Source organism: Oryzias latipes, chromosome 6, assembly GCF_053564925.1.
Source record: "Oryzias latipes strain Hd-rR chromosome 6, Olatipes_Hd-rR_3.1".
In the NCBI taxonomy this organism is placed as follows: Eukaryota; Metazoa; Chordata; class Actinopteri; order Beloniformes; family Adrianichthyidae; genus Oryzias; species Oryzias latipes.
Genome location: NC_136242.1, coordinates 21809100 through 21822058, shown reverse-complemented (window position 1 = coordinate 21822058; position 12959 = coordinate 21809100). Strand labels below are relative to the sequence as shown.

The 12959-nt window shown below is 38.0% G+C and overlaps 1 protein-coding gene across 16 annotated transcripts in view; it reads left to right on the top strand.

Moving 5' to 3' along the window:
• The window catches only part of mef2aa (myocyte enhancer factor 2aa), a 65892-nt gene that overhangs the window by 30514 nt on the left and 22419 nt on the right, over positions 1-12959 (top strand). For all 16 annotated transcript variants that reach the window (XM_023955850.2, XM_023955851.2, XM_023955849.2 and 13 more), the window contains exon 3: positions 176-379. In XM_023955850.2, the coding sequence (XP_023811618.1) occupies positions 176-379 (204 nt within the window). The remainder of the gene's footprint in view (positions 1-175; positions 380-12959) is intronic.

The window sequence follows — 12959 nt, the reverse complement described above, 5'->3', positions numbered from 1 at the left end:
TGCTTTTGACAATACATAATTTCTGTGGAAAAATAAACATCGCATGCCACAATAAATTATCAAAAAAGTCAACGTAAACATTTAATAGTGGCTTTAATTCTGCATTAATTTAAAGTCACTCTAATGACCGAAGTGTTTTCCTCTGGTGAATGGTCTCGTTTTCTGTCTTCCTCAGGTTACCTTCACAAAGAGGAAGTTTGGTTTGATGAAAAAGGCCTATGAACTGAGCGTACTTTGCGACTGCGAGATAGCCCTCATCATTTTCAACAGCTCTAACAAACTGTTCCAGTACGCCAGCACAGACATGGACAAAGTGTTGCTGAAATACACAGAGTACAACGAGCCTCATGAGAGCAGAACCAACTCTGACATTGTAGAGGTGAGTGAGCCTTGCTTTTTTTTTAATGATTTATTACACAAAATCTAGAGTTTCTTCAAACCATTAGGATTTAGCCCCCTCCATTTATTTTAGTGCTGGAGTCAGGCCATTGAGTACACTCGTTTTGCAACAATGGCGAGCTTGCCTTGAAATTCTGAAAAAGTGAATGCAAAGTTGGGAAAAATTAACAGTTTCCCTCTTGTCAACACGCTGATAGGGCACAGGAGGTCTGCACTCTGTGATAAGTCCAACTTCTCCCCTCTTCATCAACTGCCATGGAAAACCTCTCTGTGGACAAACACACACACACAGTTGCTGCAAAACCCCCCCAGTACTGACCTTATTTCCCATAGATAGAGTACCTGCAGCTCAACCAAGTCTGGCTACCGGTACTCTGCAGCACACACAGTTAGCTTGGCTACTCCTGCAGTATTTTTCTCTGAGAATACAGTCTACATTCCATACAGCGCTATAAAAAGCTCAACAAGCACATGGGTTTTTCTGGCAGCTCCGGCTTACCCAGGGACTCGCAGAAGAGGGAGCCACTTGTTATGCCAGTGTTCAAATTTGTCTGCCAAAAGTGTAAAAGCCAAAGTAAATGAGAATGATTACGGATGCATCCCGTTCCAAACATCTTGCATGGCACATGTGTGGTTTCTTTTCTTTCTGGAAATAAACACACACTCTAAGAGGCTGGTGTCTTTATCTAGACCTAATTTATACATGTATGTCAATGTCTTTGATAAAATTGTGACAGTCGGAAAGAAATTCGGATTTAATCCTTTATGATTATATTAAATGCACTCAGATTATAGAGTAGGATACTTTCTTTTATACCACCCAAGCTGCTTCATTCTTCTCTCTTTTTTTTTTTATTGGCACCTGCCCACTACACTTCCATAATTTTTATTACCGCACCACAATTACAAGATGTTAAGAGCTTCAAATGGGTAAGACTGAGGAAATTCGACAGTCCTCGCTTTGAAAAATACTTTCACTTGGTGAAATTGCATGCAGCATAAAGGAGTCAGCTGTGGCCCATTATCTTTTATTTATGCTGTTTCAGCTTGTGAATAACCTGCTTGGCGGAGGTGCAGAAGAGTGTTCTGGCATCCTCATGCAGTCACTCCTCCATCAGGGGCCCTCAAAGCAGAGCAAGGGTTCACCTGCATAAAAGATACATGGATACATTCCTTACATAACGGTGACCACAAACTTTGTTTTTTGCTGCACCTCTGAAAAGATGTCTTATTTCAAACAAGACCAGCTGCACTGTCAGAGTGAGGGAGTCTTCCTCTGCCTGGATGACGACTTGAACTTGAGGCTCCTCTGTCACATATATGGCAAAGGATAGTCATTCCTGGTTTAAAAGAAGTCTTTCTGCTGGTGATGCAGTGGGAAAAAAAAGGTTTCAGTACTTCATCCAAAGAAAATATACTTTTCAGCTGTTAGTAGAGATGTCCCGATCCGATCACATGATTGGAAATTGACCCAGATTACTGGTACCTAGTTTCAGACTCCATTGGAATCAGGTGTTACATCCCGATCAGGAATCGGATATTTATTTTGTTATTACTTTGATCAGTGCTGTTTTTTTCCAAGTTTATATTTAGAGATTAAAAACTCGACTAGAAGTCTGCATATCATGAACGAATCATTACAATTTATTTGCCGTAAAACGCAAGAGAACACGGCCCTCGTTTAAGCTGGAGGTGCATAAAAACAGTTCCGAAAAGTTAACAAGATAATTCGGACTTGCGTAAATCCATAGCTCTTTTAATAAAAGTTCAAAACCAACAGCAAGTGTCTCTATTGGTTTGTCTTGAAATGCTGCCAACAGAGAGATGGCTGCTGTGGCACCGTCTACAAAGTGCAAGTTCTGGTAAAAAGGGATTAAAAAAATCCATTATTATTATTATTCTTTAAAAATTTTATTTCAAAAAACAAATTACAAAATGAAAATAAACACAAGAGTTAAAAATAGACAGATTAATCAAAACAATGTGCTTGAAAAGGAGTGGGGAGAAGAAAAATCTTCCCACCCCTTTTTTACAACACCTTAAGTTGTGCATATTATGGTTTCTGAGACATATATTATGGCTCTAAAACAAGCCAAACTAATAAATGATTACAGTGATATGAGCTAGTCATGAATACTCATCATCATAATTATGCTGGAACAATGGTTTTAAAAGAAAGTCATCAATAATTTTTAGGAATTTTAAATGGAGATATGAATTATACCCGAACAAAAAGTTGTGAATAACTACAGTCACCAGACTTTCTCACATGACTATCATCTGTTTTAACTATTTTTTTGTTGCTGATAGTTTCACTATTTAAGCTACTAAAGTTAGTAAAATAAAAACAACCTGGATATAATAGTTCTTATTTTTTAAATGTGTTACTAAAGTATCAGATTGGAACTACTACACACAATCCGTTGTCTTGGATTCAGATCGGGGTTAAAAAAATAAAAAACCCCGATCTGGACATGCCTAGCTGTTAGGTAAATGGAAGGGATCCATTATTAAATATGTGTTGATATCCAATTCACAGATAATATTTTACTTGTAAAGGATGTGCTGCATCAATGAAATACCAGAAATATCACACATCTGTACACTAATGACCGGAAGGTTGTGGCCTCTGGACTTCTGAGGATAAATACGCTTTGAAGTCCAAATTAGACGACTTTAAAGCGTAGGAGCAAAAGGGTTTGCCATGGCCCTAATTTCACAAAAAAATATATTAAAAAATAAAATAAATAAAAATCAAAGGCTAGACCTCTAATAAACAGTAAAAGCATATGACCACAAGATATCAGTGGAACTACAAAGGCAGGACTCTGACAAAAATATTTCCGTTAGTAAGCTTTTACTGTACCAAGATCTAAATATGTAAAGGAAGCTTATTTCTTTTAGGTTTGCCTCCTATCCTTTTATTAGTTGAAACACGCTATTATAAAAGCAATATTTGATCTGTACTTAGGTCCTTGTTGGAAATAAAAATGAATATCACCTAAAAAACATTTTATCAATTTACTTTTGTCTGTGAACCACGTAGTACCATGTCAGGTCAGTGGCCTCCAGCTTATTTCCCCTTCAATGCTATGGGCTGCAGTAGCAGAACAACATGTACAAACCGCTCAAATAACAATGTTGTCCCAAATCACTTGACCAGCATCCTTGCAAATATGACAAACACTCCTCTGTCTGCTAGGTATGTGGTCAAGGTTCAGAAAAGGATAAACACTCAACGCAGTGCGCTTTAGTGATCCCTGTGATAATCTGTAGAAGCTATGATTGCCTTCTCTAGGTAGAAGTTTATAGTCTTGGTTACCTATTTTGACAATTAGTTCTTAAATCTATTTGCTCTTCCAAAGCTCTACAGATCTGTGCATACTTTAACAAGGAGCAGATGTATCATGGGAAGAACCCACTTCTCCCTCATTTCTTTCGTGAAATGAGCCTCACATGAGGTCACTTATGCTGGACACTTATCTAAATTTTTAAATTGTGTTAAACCAATCTCATTCGTAAAAAAAAAAAAAAAGTAAAAAAATCTATCCCACTTTTCATTGGTAACCCCTTTCCATGTGAGGAACTGAATCAAAGGTCACATTCCTGCTCAGTTCTACCATGTGTAGATAAAGGCTGAGCAGTGCTGTGTGGGAGAACAATCTCCATGTTTTCCACAGATGGATGCATGCTTTGGCCACAGTTTGATAACCCAGTGGAGGGGCTGTGGACTTTGTCTCAAACTTGGCTTGCAGTCCTGAGCAGAGCAGTGGGCTGATCGCTCTACCATTGGCCGGTTGGCGTGTTAGCTTATACCTGTCATTAGTTTACTATAACCAGGAAGCAGAAAAAGAATCCAGTCAATATTCATAAAATGTTTTTCTTTCAATTCACAGTATATGTCTCTTATGATGCAGATTTGTTAGATGTGTCTGTGAACTGAGCAGTTGTCATGACCTAAAGCTGTCCGGGGATGATTCTATTGTAATACTTATTTGATTCGGTTTATACCACAAATGAAAATGCTGCTGTTAGTCATTAGATTAATCTAATAATATTTAGTCTCACTCTCCTCTCTGCTTGCACTTAATAAGATTTTGCTCAGTGCTTGACCACTGTTTGCATGCTGCACACAGAGAGATCCCTGTGACAGACACACAAATGAGACCGTAGTCTTCCAAAACACCATTTGGCATCTCTGTGTCTTCCCTTTGAGCAATTATGCGCAATTAAGGTACGCTTAAAGGGTTTGGATTAATAACGTTTACAGGCACATGAAATTAACATTAGGGAAAAACTTTATCCTAATCTTATTTAACCAAAGTTGTGAATTGCTGTAACTCATTCATGTTGAAATTGTTCCCAAAAAAAATAAAGTTTGGCCTTTGTTGTTCTGATAGGACAGAAAGAGACAGTTAGTTTTTTTATTCTTTAAATGGAGCTCCCCCTGTGTATAAGATACAAATTGACAAAAAATGTCCATAAATTGTATTCATAATTTTTTTAATAGGTTGCTTTCATGCCATCAACAAATTATTTTTAGAGCAAGGACTGCATTTATAAGATATGTATATGGCCACTATGCTTTGAATCCATTTAAAATAGACAAATAAACATCACAATATGTTATGTAATGAATTAAATAAAAAATACTTGTGGCTGAATGGTCACCGTGAGTTTCAGACAGGTGGCATTTGTGTTCGTCAATCAAAAGCTGAGCAGTGATTAAGGCTCATTTCGATCTTAATGAATGCAAATTGGCACATCTGCTGTGGTGGTCTCCCTGTCCAGACTCTTCAATTAGCGTGATTGATCAATTATCCTCATGCTGGTGCTTATTAAAAGTGGAGGTTTGAAATAACACAGGGAGTGGGTACGTTAGACAAAGAAAAGAGCATTGTCTGGAGGAAAAAAAAAAGAGTGAAAAAACTACTCTTACTAGCTGCGTTTAAAAGTAATCTGAATGAACGCCTGATCGGAAGAAAAATGCATCATGTAAACACGCCGTTCGGAATAGTCTGCCCCGATCAGACTCGTTTAAATTTCTTTCCGAGCGACACCGAGCGAGTCTTCTGAGTCTGGGGTACCTAGGGAAGCATAACATAAAAAGTAAGGTTGTGGCTACTGAATTTAAATTAACACACACACCAAACAAATGTCTCCATAAAAATATAACAAATTTATTTACAAATAAATAAACAACAATCAGTAATAATTACAACTAAAAGTGAAGCAAAAAAGCTTCAGCGTGAACCAAGGCCAAAATAACAAAGAAAACTGAAACATGTAATCTTACCTGTAAATGAAAGAAAAGGGAAATCAATGACAAAACACTAACCTCCCTAAACTAACAAAAACAGGAGAAAACAAGTACTAAAGAAAATGGCAGTTCACCCCTACAGCTTCACTTAACATAACTACAAACCAAAAGACTATACAGAGTGGGCACACCATACACACCATACAGTACAGACCAAAAGTTTGGACACACTTTCCCATTCATTTGAATGAGAAGGTGTGTCCAAACTTTTGGTCTGTAATGTAGGTGGGTTAGGCCGATTGTTGATCTGACCGTGGTGCATGTAAACAGTTTATTCCGATCATGTGTCTCCTGATAGAACTGTGTCTCCGAGCAGAACTCGGACCGCTAAGGACTGAGCGGCATTTCTGCTTTGAAAAGCTCACACACCCCCAAAGCTGGTGTGCGAACTTTTCAAAGCAGAAATGCCGCTCAGTTCTTAAAAACCGTTCAAACAATCTACGTGGATTTGTGTTTCCAGTCCTGTCCCGACAAAATATGCAGATAGCGGCATTTCCCGCATGGATTTTATGTTCATCCAAGGCTAAATATTGTTAGCCCGTGTTAGCCTTCTCTTAACCTTTCTTACGGCTCCGTTCCGCCACAAAAAAAGCACTGACCACACAGAATAAAACATAAATGATGAGCAAACAGGCGCATCATAACAACCATAACAATAATAAAACCATGTTTAGAAGATCATCTCGTATATTACCGAGCTGCCACATATCTATGTATATGGCAGCTTGGCATGTTTACAGTAGGACTCATTTCCTCTTTCGGTATTTTAGAGAGTACTGCACATCTCCAAAGGATTTATTCCAACCGAAAGTGTGGCGCATGTAAACTTTAGTTATAATCGGAAAAGGTTTTTCTGAGCCCATGTACATGGATGAATTCTAATCCGATCTTTGATCCAATCAAGATATTTTGCACATGTAACTGCGGCTATTGGGTTTTTAACATCTGATCAAATATTTGCAACAAAGGACACCATCCCTGCAAATATTAAACGGGTCATAGCTCAGTCTGTCTCCAGGATACTCCTAATAGTATATTTGGCAGTGATCTATTTACACAAGTAAACAGATCTCAAGTACTAGAGTAATAAAAGTAGAGGTAGATTAAACTGAATGGTTTGATGCAAGTGCTAGAAATCTTCATTTACATTAGACTCAAAACTTTTTTTTGAGGCTTTATGTTTTCTTTACTGCCTTTTATGTTTTTATTTCTCTGCTTTCTGTCTTTGCCTGTTTTTGTCATATAAATTAAATGGCTGTTACCAGAAGCAGCACTGACACCTCCTCCTTTCAGAGTAAGAGTTTTTTCTTGGAAAGACCAAAAATGCTGACCACTTATGTGGCCACTTGAGTGTGCTGATGTTCAAGAGCCCCAATTTATTCAGGGATACTGTTTAGCCTCTTTGTCTCAATGTTGGGAAACACAAAATGAAATCGTTTGTCCATGTTTAAAAAGGTTTGGTTAGTGTGTGCAGGTCTTCTCATTATCGAAATGTTCAATATCAATGAGATGTTGTTATTATTCCATTTGGAAACATACTCACTAGATTTTGGTAAGCTTTTCCGTCTCCCTTCCCTAACTACTTCATTAGGTTATCAAATGACTAGTAAAGACGTTGAAAGTGGTATCTTTTTCTTTCTCATGTGCACAAAGGCTCGGACTTCAAGTCCCACTCCGATCATCTTTTAATCTATTTCAAAAGTGATCCCAGTGGTTTTTTAATAATGCTTATGGGATTTTTAGACAAAATAAAAAACTGTATCCAAGAACATACTTTCTGCAGAGTGGCTGGGGTTAGTCATAAATTAACCTTCGAGTTGTTCCCTTTTCACCATTGTCCTTTTATTTATACTCTCTCCCGGTACCTTGCAGGCCCTTACAACCCTAATTTAACATTAGCGGTGCAGCAAAAATGGCCAACATTATCAGAGTAATCCAGCCATACAGGTTTGAGCCAGACGCCAGTTTGGATGAGGAAAACGAGGACGGACATGGATCTGTTTGTCTACAGGTGAAAGCATTGGAATGGAGCAGAACAGGGGGCTTGTGGTCCGCCGATTGTAGTTTGTTTGTAACAACTATAACCTTTTTACAACATTTTTACCTCTGGTCCTGATTCACTATGATATGAACAAAGAAATACTCAGAAATACAGATTTAATCTTAATTTTCTTCATATATGACCTCATGAGAACAATGCTACAAGAACATGTGAAATAAAAAGCACAATTTTAGAGAAGAGAGAAGAACTTCCAGTCTATAAACAAAGCTCAGATTTATATAGAACAACATGAGATCTGTCTCAGCTATGAAACACTAGACCGGTTCTGTACTTTTGCTTCAAGGGATTTGAAAGTTTGCATTTCAAGTCTGTGTGTTTTTTGGATCTTTAGAAGGCATTCAACCATGTCGCACAGAATGAGGATGGTATCCCAGAATGGAATTTATGGCTTGCTGTTGGGTGGAATAGTTTGATCCCTTCATAAACAAAGAAGAATCTTGGTTTGCATAGCAGAAAACACATTTGATTCCAGTGTGATTTGGACTCTGCCAGGGTCGCCAGTTGTCACTGATGATGCTCACAACTGTGATGGACAACATTTTCCTGATGCAGCCAAATGGCAGAACAACTGGAGTTTTGGAGCTTTGGAACCCAGTTTCTGCTGTTTGCAGATGATGTAGCCATTTTGGCCTTTTTAGATCATGACCCCCAGCTATTGCTAAAGCAGCTTGCAATGTAAACCGGTTGAGTTGAGAAGTCTTAGGCCGTAATTCTTTGCTTGAAGAGGTGGAATGACCCCTCCAGGTTAGAAATAAGTCACTTTCTGGGGAAATGAATTATTCACTTGGTCACAACCCCTAAAGCCTTAGAAAATGAGTCCAAGTTGAACAAACTAACAAACAAACAACAAAAAAAAGATAATAAATTAATTTTGTTGGACAAGGACTTTTTTTCGTCTGGGTTTTTTGTTGGAAAAACAAAATCTCACCATTCGACTTTGAAGTTTTCCTCCAAGTAATAGGTTATTTGAGGTGATTTTCATCGTTAGCTTATTGCTATACTCTGTTACATGTCTGTTCTCCTGTAAGATCCGACCTTTTAAGGGTTTGGTCATCAGAGACAGACCCACCTTAACCAGTACCCACACTGTTTTTTTCTGCATTTCGAATCCTTCACCCACAGTTTGGTGTGTGTTTGTGTGTGAGAGATGCTTGTTACCAGGTTACTGCTAAGAGATTTTTGCTTTTGGCACATGTCGTGCTTCATTGACGTCAGAGCCTTTTTCCACCCTCTCAACTATGTTACATATGTCTCATTTCAAACTGAGGATCTCTCAGAGAGCCCACAATGAAAAGAGACACATCCACAAAGAATGAAAAGAGACAAAATAACAAAAACCGTAAGCCACAATAGAGTCCTTTAAACTGTACTTTTCTAGTGACATTTATGAGCTAATGGACATGGGAACAAAAAACATGGGTTTGTTCATCATGGAGCAAAAGCTCTAAAAGTTGTACCGGTACTTTAAACAAAAAAAAAATGTTTTTTTCCCTGGAATTAAATGAACACTATTTTTCCCCCCACTACTTTCTGATTGCTGTTATTTGTGAAAAGTTTAGGAAAACAAAAAAACATTGTAATCAGAAGTTAGAGGGTCTTTATTGTTACTTTAAGCGTCACCTTTGTGGACATAAAGCTTGCTAAAATAGGGATAGCCCTTGTACCCTTTCAAAAACAGGTTTGAACACAAAAAGGTCTGTTGTTGTTAAATCTGTTGACAGTCATTTTAATGACATTTTTGGACACTGCTAATTTGAAAAATACATTTTTAAACCGTTGGTTGTGGTGCATGTTGTTGCATAGGCAGGCATGATTAATTTCTAAAACGTAGCTTAAACCACACAAAGCATATAACAAACTAAAATAAGAAATGACGCCTTTGCCTAATTCAGGTCAATCTAGTTATACACTGATTGTGGCACTAGTTGTAGGTTATTGTTCTAGCCACAAGCCCCAGGCAGGTCTGAATTCAGTGACATTTCTTTGTGGGCAAAGTAAGTCCTTGCTCATTTGAGATAGGTTTTGCAACAATGATCCTGTTGCCCTTGCATTTTTGGGGCAGTGGGGCCAGCCCCCTGCATCCAGATGAAAGGACAGAGCAAAGCCGGATGGCAGAATGGCACTTTACCACATTCTCATGAGCACCTGGCTTGACTCGGGGTGAAAAGACGGGCTGTCAGGCCACAGATTGATGAAGACGGGTCTGTGTTGAGGGTATAGAGTGTTGGTGAAAAGAAGTAACATCCTGCCTTCTTGGCCACGTGCCCCCGAGTCCTCCATACTCATCTTATCGGAACTCCTAATTGTCCTCATGAATATTTTAGAGGGAAGCAGGAATGGGAGTTCAGGGTTGAGGGTACGGTTTCAATGGCCCCGACAACTAATGATCCACTCAGTGACCAGGGAGACACAAAACAGGGAGACAGAGCAGAAGATTTGAAATATGCTGTTGGGTCATATGTAAATCTTTTTATGTGTAGTTGTTTGTTTATGTTAAATATTTAGATTAGAATCCCTCAAAAACTACACTTTCGTTAGCAGTTTGGACACCTTAAGTTTCTTTTAAAAATGTAACACAAGTTTAACAAAAAATGACAAAATTAACAGCAATTAGGAAAAAGCTAAATTAATTTTAGCCTTTCGATAATGTGTGAGAATTCCACAAAGCAAAACTATAAAAACACCCCACTGATGCAAAAAGAAAACACAGTACCTATTTTTCCCACTATAGGGCGCACCGGTTCATAAGCCGTACCGTCAATTAATGTTGTATTTTCAAACTTATGTCATTTATTAGGTGTGCTGAGCTACAAGGTACACTAAGTGATACAAAAGAATCAGAGATAAGTCCATCAGTCAGATGAATCATGATGATTATTGGATTCAGAGTAGTCATAAAACTTGTTACGAACATGTTACACATCAGGCATAGTCACAATATCTGTAACTCCCAACCTTGTTTGCAACATAAGGAAAAAACAGACAAATACTGTAAAAACAAAAGTTACTGTGACTATGCTAAGTCCCAACGGATAACATAAAAAAACACAATCTGACACAGCTACACATCAGCGTATTCATAATAACACTCAACCAAACATTTGGACGGAGCACCGTGTACCTCTCAAAATCACTTCAACATCAGTAAACACAACCAGAATTAATTCATATAAAAGGCGCTCAGGATTATAAACTGGTCTTTCGTTTTAAAAAAGTGCACCGGAAAAAGTGGTCATTATGATTATAATTAATAAGAAAAACACTTTTTAACCTAATAAGTCACATGCTTTGGAAAAAAATAAAATAAAATGAATGTGCATGGAGGATAGCTTTACATGCAACCTGGAAGTACTTCATTGGTGGACAGAAAATAGATTTAAATTGAAGTCCCAAACGTAACATTATCTGTAAAAGTGGTGTGAAAAAGAATTTTAATCTAAAGCACAAGATTTAAAAAAATCTAGAAAAATGACAAAGCGAATCACCACACTGTTATGACAACATTAAAATAATACACTTTTACTGATGAATTCAGTGGCCTTGTGGGAGTGTATCTGCCTTGACATTGGAAGGTTATGAGTTCAAATTCACAGTGGAGTCATACCAAAGAGTTTCTAATGGGACTCAGTGCCTCCCTGCTTGATACTCAACATGAAGGGGTTGGATAAGGGGGTTAAACTACCAAATGGTTCTGGAGCGTGGCTTTGTCACCGCTCCCTCAGTGGAGAACAAATTTCACACACACAGATGTATGACAACTAATGGGAGTTTAATAACAGGGAACATCAATTTCCATATTTAGACCAAACATATTTAATCTTAAACATGATCTGCCTTTTTCTGAATTCACAAATATAGGTACAGATGTTTAGGCCAAAAGCAAATAAATTATTGGAGGCCACTGTATGTTGGGTCTTTGGCAGCTGCAAGAAAACAATGCTGAAACATAATGCAACAGTCGAGCTGTCAGCTTTTCTCTTTTCTGCTGCTTTTTCTGTCAGTGACTCAATAGAGTTATCTAAAGAAAGAACATTAATCCAGCCTCATATCCTGATATCAACCCTTTTTTGCAATGTGTAATTATCACGGGGTTAAAGGAAAAATGTGAATTACACAGTCCTCCTTATCTAATATTCATTTTCTCACACATCACAATGTGTGGTGACAAATGGCTAGAGAAGGATTCCTTTAATACAGTAACCTAGTGTTGGACTGAATCAGATTCAGAACAGAAACCAAACCAAAAAAAAAAAGAGCTTGTTTTTTCCCCCTCAAGTGCAGAGTACTACACCACAGGGGAAAGGGAACATGATGGTAGGGGAAGTCTTGTTAGGTGTTATGTAACAGTAAATATCCCTTAGTAGATAAAAGCCTTCCTATCAGCTAGCCCTCTATGCTGATTTCTTGGTGCGATCGGGTTCAAAGAAGTTCTTTGAGAAGTGCATTATGTGGAACGGCTCGGACACAATAGCAACGTCATAAGGATTATCATGCAATCTTGCCTGGTGTAGCAGCAGGTACCAGTGGTGGTTCACAGCAGTGCAACGTGAGAGGCGCTGGTGTTCCAGCTAAAATGAGGTGAGGGGTGGCCGCAGTACAGCAACTGGTTAAACTATAGCTTCTGTGTACTTAGGGGAAGGCTTGAGGAGAAACTCAATGGATTAAACATTCATGATGTACTTCACTTTATTTCTCTACAGGCTATTTTCCCATAAATGGCTTTGTATCTGAGCGTTGGTGAACCAGGCAGTAGGTTCTTTTCCTATAACCAATGCTATTTTAAAGCTCCTTTTTGACTCCAAATCACAAAGCTGCTTCGAGTGGTTCAGAACTTGTGGTAAAGTCATGCGCTCTTGTCTCCCCCACAAATGTGAATAGAGACTTTTAACCACTACATGCCTTCTTTTCCCCACCATTTACTTGTACGCTGTTGTACACTTTATAAACAAGTTACATAAATGATTTACATAGATGAGTTATTGCAGCACTAATTGTTCAGACTTATTTCTCTGACGATTCTTAAGAAGCAGAGAGGTTCTGTTGGTGGTTTATGCCAATTTTTATGGCTTAATTTGTAAAATAATAAAGACATAACTAATAAATGATAAATATCAAAGCAAATCTGGTATTTTAAACCCAGCATAAAACTTTTTACTGTTAATATTTTGTACATTTTCT